The sequence below is a fragment of the Montipora capricornis genome, chromosome 5 (genome assembly GCF_036669925.1).
Source record: "Montipora capricornis isolate CH-2021 chromosome 5, ASM3666992v2, whole genome shotgun sequence".
NCBI classification, from domain to species: Eukaryota; Metazoa; Cnidaria; class Anthozoa; order Scleractinia; family Acroporidae; genus Montipora; species Montipora capricornis.
This window is the reverse complement of record NC_090887.1, coordinates 12,530,960-12,540,959: the sequence shown is the minus strand read 5'-3', so window position 1 is coordinate 12,540,959 and position 10,000 is coordinate 12,530,960. Positions and strand designations below refer to the sequence as shown.

The 10,000-nt window shown below is 41.1% G+C and overlaps 1 protein-coding gene across 4 annotated transcripts in view; it reads right to left on the bottom strand.

Moving 5' to 3' along the window:
• The window catches only part of LOC138049537 (flap endonuclease GEN homolog 1-like), a 20,311-nt gene extending 10,339 nt beyond the window's left edge, over nt 1-9,972 (bottom strand). Inside the window, exons 1-6 of one of the 4 annotated variants that reach the window (XM_068895856.1) lie at nt 9,829-9,950; nt 9,171-9,718; nt 5,557-5,646; nt 4,725-4,811; nt 2,253-2,301; nt 1,097-1,232 (exon numbers count right to left, since the gene is read on the bottom strand). In XM_068895856.1, coding sequence (XP_068751957.1) covers nt 1,097-1,232; nt 2,253-2,301; nt 4,725-4,811; nt 5,557-5,646; nt 9,171-9,527 — 719 coding nt within the window. In that variant the 5' untranslated portion in view covers nt 9,528-9,718; nt 9,829-9,950. Of the gene's footprint in view, nt 1-1,096; nt 1,233-2,252; nt 2,302-4,724; nt 4,812-5,556; nt 5,647-9,170 lie in introns of all 4 variants that reach the window. The other 3 variants (XM_068895855.1, XM_068895857.1, XM_068895859.1) reach the window with 3 other exon arrangements.
• Between the last annotated feature and the right edge of the window lie 28 nt (nt 9,973-10,000).

Here is a 10,000-nt window from a genome sequence, read left to right as displayed (position 1 = left end):
TATGAATGATAAAAGATATTACGAGCGAAGGTGGAAAATGTTAAGTTCTATTGTTTTGTGGTGTTCTTGTAGCCGTCGTCGTCGTATTTGCTTAAGTTCTCTGTTGTTTTGAAGGGAACGGCAAAGAAAAGTATTAAATTGCAAAAGACACATGTCGAGCATGCAAAACTATTGTTTTTTGTTGCTATTGCTCGTCGGGAGTAGCCACTCGTGTTGGCATTTCGTAAGGGTGAGTGTTAGTAGTCCTTACCTTCGCATAGTGTTCGGAATCGCACGGTCGGGGTTCAATCGACACCGATGCTTGTTATTGTTCAAATGATCAAAGGAATGATGCCCAATTTTAATTTTACACCACAGAAGTAGCCACATGTAGTCCTCGACTACCTATTTTTTATATGTAATATGGAGATTTGTGGATTTCCTTGTCCTTGCCACTGTCGTTCCTTCAAGGCTGGTTTTCACTAAAGACGCCAGGATAACCACAAACAACATACGCATGCGCATTAACTTGTTGTTAGCAAGTGTCCATTGTCCGAACAAACGGTTTTAATGATCAAAAAGCTTCTGAGGCCTCATCCACATTAACACGTTTTCGTCCACACTATCGTTTTCTCCTGTCCACACTACAATGCTAAAAATCAGTGATTCAAAGCATTCACCTAGCCACATGCACAAATGTGTTTTCAAAAGTTTTCAACTCCCAGAGTTGGACGTCATCGTTTTTAAAGGGCTCCGTTTTCTCTTTGTCCACACTTAAACTGGCGCGTTTTCAACGTACGCTGCCTTTTCAAAATGCTCCACTTTTAAAACTGTTTTCGAAAAATTCCAGTGTGTTCTCAGCGTTTTTGTGTGGATGCGAAAACGCATCAAAAAGTATGCATAAGTCTGGATAGGACCTGTGTCTGGGGTGTTGTTGTCCGTCCTTGAGCTTCGGTCTTTAGCGAGAGCCGGCCTTAGTCCCCCGGGGAAATCGTTTGGCACTCCAATATGGCATCCCTAACGTAATATCCAAAGTTTTACCGAGAAAACCAGTTTATAGCTTCCCTTTTAAAATTGCCCTCAGTACATTTAGGTTTCATTATCCCATTGCACTCACCTGTCTAATAAGCTGCTGTGATTGACAGTTGATATGAGTTCCATGGCTTTTTTCTTTCCCACTCCTTGAACTCCTTGTGGAAGATAGTCACACCCAACTAGTACTGCAAAAGCTACCAAATTATCCCTATTAAGACCTATGTACAAATAGAAAACGGTGGAGATGGTCAGACAAAGTCCTGTTCTACGAATCCCTCTTAATGTCCCCACCACACGGGTGGGTGGGACGGGATGGAACGGGATGGGACGAGACGGGACAGCACAGATCACAGCAGAGAGAACACGCAATGCACAGTTAACGTACGTTATGGGTCAAGGTCACCCGCACGGGAACAGGCAAGGTCTTTATCTATCTTTTTAAGCCTACCAAGGATATCAAAAATGTTTATTTGAAAAATTCTGATATAAAATCGATATGGGCTGGCATTCACATATTACGCAGGGATAAGCTCAAGCAAAGTCGAGTAGCGCACTGGTAAGTAGTACCTTTTGTTAGGACAAGAGACACCAATTAACAACAAGGTAATGCGCATGCGTAAGTACCTTGTGCACAACTCAGAGCCCGGTTGTTCGAAAGCCGATTAATGTTATCCAGGATTAGGGTAAACTTTTCTTTCATGTTTTCAACTTTTTGGTGAAAGTATTTTTTGCTTATTTTTGTTTTTCAAGATTGACTTCCTCTAATGTAAAGTTTTGCCGAATATTAGCTTTGAACAGCATTTGGGAGTAGAGAAACAAACTCCTTGGTTAATCTTTAATCTGGGATAAGCGTTAATCGGCTTTTGAACAACCGGACCCAGAAATGTCGATCTTACATGGAATGCGGCCCATCAGTTTACGGTATTATCTATTTTTAGAACAGCTACTACTATTTTGCATTTAGCACGGGCAATCCCTCGCGTTGCTACTTGGTTTTATAGACCAATCAGAAATGTTGTGGTCATCAGATTCAACCTCATTGGACATTATTTGGCGGGACCTGTATTCTAAATTGAGGTAATAGCGTAATGTGACAGGAAAGTGGGCCAAATGAGAGAGATCGACTGGTACCTCTACGTTATGGACTTCCGTATTTGTGTAATCAGAGTAAACCAGCCATAAATATAAACAAAGGAACATCCTTTCAATGGGCGGTTCGCTCGCTTTTGCATACATACTTAGGTCACGCTCAATATCATCCATTTTGTAGCAGAACACACAACTATCCTGCAGAACAAAACAAAGTAATAACAGACTGAATGTACGTTATGCACGGAGGAATAAGAAAAAAAACAAAGTAAAAAACTGAGGCAGCACCCTTTTTGAAATGCCCTGACTTATTATTTGGTTAGACTTAACTGATTATAGTGTAATGTGAAGTGCTAAGTTTCTACCCCATATGAACCACGTGAGCGTTAGCCCTACTGATGGAAATGGACCCACACAAGGACAGAGAAACACTCTGACCAGGGTGGGAATTGAACCCACGACCTTCGGGTTAGATCACCGCTGCTCTACCGACTGAGCTACAAGGTCAGACGAGAACAGGCTGTGCGAACTGAGGATGTTAAAGTCACGGCAATGAACATGTACAAGTTCAAGGAGGGATTACGTTTTTTCAAACGTTGGCCGTGTAGCACATATATTTGAACAGACTTAACTGATTAGAGTGTAATGTGAAGTGCTAAGTTGGTTACCCCAAGCACACTAGTCCAAGCATTTGGATACAAATTTTCCACTTTGCGTGAAATCCCGATTCATAACGTTCCGAATTCGTGGGAGCTTTAGTACCGGATTTAGGTTTTTTTGTAAACATCAAAACGTATCCAGTACATTAAAAAAAAAACGAAACCGGTTTATAGAGGAAAAACAATGCCTCGGCACGTCCCGCGCATGCGCTTTACATTAGGCACGTCTTTTGCCATTCTCGTCCTGACAACGTGCTAGGATGACCAAATTGAAGATCACGTGGAGGACGTGAACACTATGGGCCGCCGTTGCCACCAAATACACAAGAGTTTGAAATAGCATTCTCGTTCCCAGATTCCATCGTTTCTCTTAGCCAGCGGAGCCTTTGCACGAGAAAACGAAGGGCTCTTGAGAACAACATGATCTCTTCTCTAAATTAGCGATTATCGTGAATTCGTAATTTGCCTTGAATTTACTATTATCGTTAATTTAGGACACTGTGTCCCAGGACTTGAGGTAGCAGAGAAAATAAGAAAATAAATATCATATCCGTGGATTGAATTTAAACACGGAGGTTCTGCTCTATAGGAACCGCTTCTTTCCGCTTTACCACTGAACATTAAGACATTACAATATCAAAAAAAGCATTTATTTAAGTCTTCCATAGAATATCGCTGCTGAAGAGTAATTAGGTCTAAGCTAGATTAATAATTTAAGCTTACGCTTTGATTTTAAAATGTTCAGTTTTGTCGTGGAGTTTGAAAACCGACCTTTTGCAGTGTTTAATATTGTTTGTTGCCGAGTGATAATACAGCATTATCAAATAGTGTTTTAGCAAAAATAATGTCCCCGAGCCAAGGCGGCGGTGTGGTGGTCAAGTGGTTGGGTGACAAGGTTAATGAACATTCCGATTCCCTGGTCCATACACTTAGATTATCTTTTAAAAAATATATGACCATTTCCCATAATCCATATCAAGCTTTCAGTCTTCTAAATTAACGATAATAGTAAATTCAGCGTCAGGCACAAAATTTAGGGGAACAGGGGTGGCGCAATGGTGAGAACACTTGCCTCACACAAATGTGGCTCGGGTTCGATTCCCATACTCGGCGTCATATATTATGTGGGTTGAGTTTATTGGTTCTCTACTCTACATCGAGAGGTTTTCTCCGGGTACTCCGGTTTCCCCTCTCCTCAAAAACCAACATTTGACTTGATTTGATTTGATTTGATTTGAATTAATTTAGTTAGTGTGCCCTTGTGCTAAATCCATTGACACTTAAATAAAGTTGTTGTTGTTGTTGTTGTCTCAGGTCACAGGTATCTGTTTTACCAATACTGAAACAAACCTTAACTTTAATTAAAGCTAACCTTAGGCTTAATTAGACCTAAACCTTGTTTTTCGGCCATTTCAACTTCAGTATGTTGCTACTTACGAAACATGAAGTATTCAAAATACAGTATATGTTTTAATTATAATGCGAAGTTTGTTCACTATATTCATTTCCGCCGTGTACGTTTTATTTCTACTGAGGTTGGCTTAAGAGAAAATTTAGGAGACAAAGAGGGAGTCGCCCAGTCTAGCTCTTGGGATATGTCAGTTTCAGTTATGCCACGAAAACGCAATTCGGTTTCCTGGCACGTCCGCAAAGTCAGAGAATTCAAAATGGCGTTCCGAGTGGAACTGCGGTTTGTTGACGAAAACGAGTTTCAGAAGCAAGGAGATTGGTTTATCTTGCCCCAAATCCTGGAGATGGAGATGGATTCAACAAATTCTAGTGAATCTAATGGCTTGTCGGATCTGGGAACTATAATGTTGAAATAGCTGAGACGAAGCAAAGTTGATTCAAGTGTCGGTTGCGAGTTAGCACAGACACTCGTTACGTCGATGTCGTCCCTAACCCCCTATCATTGATATCGGCACTTAGATCATTTTCTTGATTTCTGCACATTGAACTAACCCTTCTACTGGCAGAGAGGTCTTTGTAGACTGTCCTTGCTCCATACAGCAAAGCATCCCCATCATTAGTTATACAACCATCCACAACCTATGAAATTAACCAGAGAAGGTTTTTTCCATGCTGTGTGCAGTATAATAGCTGCGCACTTTTTCAGTCAATTGTATTTTGTCACGCAATCGAGAGAAACGACCAACAAAAGCTCTTCTCCAAACTCCTCTCGGTCGTTTCTTTCCATTGCGTGACAAAACAAGAGACTTTTGCGGTCTTTATAAACGACGGCTCTCGTGCCAAAAAGGTACATGATATTGCTTTATTGACAAATAAAGGAAAAGAACCTTTCCTGATACACGGTCTTATTTAAAGCTTGATGCTTAAAGTCTCTTTTTGGGTCAATCGTGTAACAATCCAAATGAAAACAAAAGCGTTTGAAAACCGAACAGAAAGGATAGCAACTAGTTGGTTAGGAGCTTTGCACGTGACTTCATGGCCCCCATCGCTGTCGTCCCCAGAGCTAACAGAAACGGAGGGCTTTAGGGACGAGGATGATGTCTCTTTGGCTTCCTTGGTTTGTCAAGCTACGTGTCAAGGGAAATTTGGAAGTTTTAAGTAAAAATAACAGTAACCATACCGAAAAGTTCATTAAAACTTATTTCGCGAATGGTAACAATTTTGCCTTTTGGGAGGTTTAATTCGGAATGCGTTTCCTCGAAACTTGAAACGGAAGACGACAGACTGCTGCCCAGATTAATCTTATTGGGGAAAAAATTCCATGTCGTTTGGAAGCTGTTGCTTTGCTAGCGACAGTCTACAAGAAAACATCCATTCAACTGACCTGATGAAAATTAAGTAACGCGCAGAGTGCCTCTGCTTCACCTTCGCTCCTTATACAAGGCACGCCCAAAAGTTCCAAGAGTGTGCAGCACTGGAAAACAAAGATTAGTGAACACAAATTGCCCGAGCTGTGTTGGACTCTGTTGGGGACCGGGCAACATAAGTGTTGGTGATAATGCAGACTTGAATAATGATTGTCAGTGGAAGAAGTTGTGGTGTGTCCTCCGTGGTATATTGTGGTTGGGAGGGTAGATGCTTCAAGATACTAGCTACCACAAGCCACTCAACAACCCGAGGGTAAATAAAGAGGAGATGACGATGATGATGACGACGATTATCATGATATCAAGACAGCAGGCAAGCGCCAGCAATTGATTATTAAACAAGACGCCAATTAGGCGTTCACGTGGGATAACCTAATTAAAGCAGGCAACAGGCAGCGGCTGTAAATAAAAAGTTCTTCTAGAGTCTCTCACTGTCACAAAATCCCTTGGAACAGTACACGAATACACAGAACTGAGTGAAACCTTCGCGGCTCACTCTTCCCTCACAATGTTGTTTGCACGCGAGTTTCTGATCCCATTTGGCAAAACAACGTTGTGAGAGGGCAAGGTATTGCAAAATGTTTCACCAATTTTGTCCAAGGCTGTAGTTGTTATTGATATCACGGGTGTTGTATCAGCCCAAACCTCTTCTTTCATTTCTGCAGTTTAGACTAGTTGTAAGTGTACAGTGTGATCTGTCTTACAGACGAATAAGTTGGAGAGGGTGTTGTTAAATGTACACCTGTTGTGGGAAAACGGAAAATGGTAAAAGCACAATAAGTAGGGGTACGAAACTAGAAGTTCTTGAAATTAAAGCAAAAAAATTGAGCAATTTGATTTGACTACAGTTGATATTTTCATTTGCCAAGGAAAAGATAAGTAGGGTAGTATACAGAGTCATTTTAATTCAAGGGAAAAAAATTTCTGCCATTTTTTGGGATTTTAAGTTAAAGGTTAAGGTCACACCTGTCGATCGCAAAAAAAGTATGTAAGGAGATCAAATATTTCCAGAGATATTGGTACACTACTTATTCGCCGGAAGTAAAAGTTCATTTTGATTGACAGCATATGTAGACTATCGGAGAGCTTTTCGCGGGAAACATCAAGTAATTGTCTCCGCTCGCAAAAGTTTGAGGTATTTGTATTTAAAAGCATCGTATTTTACTTTCTGTGGCAGTAAATCGTATTTTAAGAAAGAAGTAATGAAGACCCACAAGCCACGTGAATATCCGAGGTAGGAAAAAGAGAAAATAGCGGAAGGATTGCAGAGAGGCATATGAGTGATGGTGGAGTTTAGCGGAATCAAGACAGAGAATCATATTATCAGAACTGGCCTTTAGACACCTCTGACGAAGCATATCAGCGCAATAAATTATCGTAGCATCTGAAGAATCATGGGAATTCAAGAGGTGCTAAATCAGGCTCTTTAAGTACACAGCCGGTGAACTAGAATAAACACACTTGTAGTGATAAAGATTTTTCATAGTCTTCTTACAACATGACAAGGAAAATATGATGTAAACGATTCACATAACAAGCCCGCATTTTGATATCGCCGTCACCATCTGCTTGCGATGGTTTTTACGCACATCCTACATTGCGCTTTTTTTGAAAGCCTTTGCGTTGGTCCGCCTTCATTTTTCTCTGCTGCTGCTGTGTTTGATGAGATCGATGTGCGCGTCCTTTTTCTGTTTAGCATGAAGGCCGATCCACTCCAAAAACATGTGTCAAAAATCCGAAGAATATTAGTCACAATGAAGCTGGAGGAACGCTGGAACTTGTGTGACTGGAAAAAAATGGTGTCCCTTGATTGGCCAATTATGGGAAAAGGTGTAGGGGCGGAGTTTGTTCGTCTGATACAAAAGCTTTTCTTGAGGCGCTGTTTTCATAAACATTAATTTTTGCCTTGAAGATAACAATGAAAGGATTACCAATCAAAGAGCTTTGCTTGATTGCAATCAGATTTCCAACAGAATGAACTATTTTGAGGGTAATGTGAAGTGCTGTATTCTACCCATGTAAACCTACTAATGAAATTGAGCCCACACAAGGAAACAGAAAAACTCTGACCAAGGTGGGAATTGAACCCACAACCTCCGGGTTAGATCATCCTAGTTTTGGGGAATTTTACAATTCGAAAAATTTTTTCCACGAGAGCTTTTTCCGCGCGGTGGCTCAAAGTTTTAGTTAGCGCTTTCGATAGTGCTCTGAAAAGAAAAACAAAGCATTTTCTTTAATGATAAATGGAATATTCCAGTAGCCACATTTCATACAAGGGTTAGGATACCTACGCCGTAATCGGAAAGCGCTACATCCGTTTCACTGAAGACAAACTCTGAAGGTACACAATAACTTTAAAAAAAGAATGTATGTTGTTTTTGTCTCAATCAATTAATCGCGCGAATTTACAAAAATGATTTGAATTTCTAATTTGGAAAACAATGAAATATTTTACCAGTTAGTTAATATGAGGACTCCATTCAATTAAAAAGGAATTACAAACTAAATTCTCGGGGGATCATTCGTTGCTATTACATTGTAGTACTACGGTAGTTTTGACACGTTGTGTGACCGATAAAAACTCCCACAAAACACGACATATCTTTCACGAAACAGATGACGACATATGAAAGCTGTAACAGGTACTAATTAATGGCTTAAATAGAAAGCCAACACTCAACCTTTAGCGAAACCGCTGCAGGCGATCGACATTAGAAATTCTTTCGTATACCTCCGATTTCGGGAAACAAACGAAGAGAACACGAAGGTGACAATGACCATGGCTTGTGGATGACGTAGTATCACCATGACATTTGGATGACGTAGAATGAACATGCGGCCACTAAAATATCCCGAAAACCGAAACTAGCCAATGATCACAAACGTAACAATTTGTGGATACGAGGAAAAACAAACGAGCCCCATTTTATAAGGTGTTCTGCCCTGCAGGGGGCATCCCACGTAAATAGAGAAATTCACCCAGGATCTCTGCCAAGGTTGGGCCGAAGACCTTCAGTAATTATAGGTGGCGGATCGCGGAGCGTGGGGCAGGGTCGGGGGGGGGGGGGGGGGGGGAGGGTTGCATATTTGGGAGGCTGGAGCCCTTCCTTCTCCACTTCTCAATCGTTTCAATACAACGTCGTTTGGCGAAAGCTGTGTTCAAGGAATCAACCGCGATTGACGCGACGGCCTAATGATGTTGGTTAATAGGTATACTATAACAACCTTTGGTATTAAAAAAAGCAAGACAGGATAAAGAACAGCTCTTCGAAACCGAAATATTTAACGACAAGGAAATTATTAATACACTTGCAAATTCCCATCTTTCGACAATTCTAAGTCACAGAAGTACAAGAGGACATTTATTATCTGAACCGTGCTTGATGGCTTGCTCCTTCAACAGATCAGTGGAAGAGAATTCGAATACGTGATCGGAAGGTTGTAGCGGTAGGATCAGTGGGATTTTCCCAGAGTGTCGCCGAGTCAGAAGTGATAAATACATCTCTGTTATACAATCTTTAACAGGCAAACTAGGAAAACGTAACAGAGACCTTTTTCTTTTAAGACTTACCTCCCTAACACACTCCGCAAAGTAAGATCCTTCAATGCGAAGATTCTCTGCCGAATTATTTCGGGATGGTCCCTCTCTTGTGGCTTCATTCCTCCTTTTCATGGCTTCCCATTTCAGTTCTGGTGGTTTGCCATCCAGGACAAACACGAGCTTTACGCGAAATCGTGTCAAGTTACAAAATCGGTAAAAAAGATTTCTCAAATGTGGCTTGTTTACATGACTGCTAAGTTCCTTCGCATGAAGCGCCTCGCAAACCCAAAAACTCAAATCTACGCACAGTGTCTTGTTGCTCAGATCCGAGAGCGTTTGCTTCTTCTTCACTGGTTCTAAAATGCTCCAAAGTTCTTTTACACCCATGATAAAGGGATGAAGACAAATTTAAGTAGGATCGCAATCTAGAAAAATTTCCACACAAACCAGACCACAGCAGTTCTATGGCACATGTCCCGTGTTGCGTTACGGCAAGAGGACCTTCCGTCACGACAACGTTTCACCATGACTTTTGCGAGAGCCAGCGAGATCTTTCCATTATATATTCGTTGTATTCGCTGAAACAAAGAGAAGCTTTCGCCTCAGTGAGCAGCCTGAACTAAAACAAGGCGTCTTGAAATTTAAAAAGTAAATAAAGAAAGGAGGAAACGATTCTGAAAAATTTCACCTCTTGGCGGTTTGTTCGCAGTAACACTGTGGAGACAGATAACAAAGCAATCATCTTCATCATCCTCTTCACTATCACAAGGAACAAGGCCATACAAAGCAGCTGTTAAATACTGACGACAGAAAGACTGCAACGCGTTTCTGTGAAATGGTAAACGGAGAATGCTGCTTGA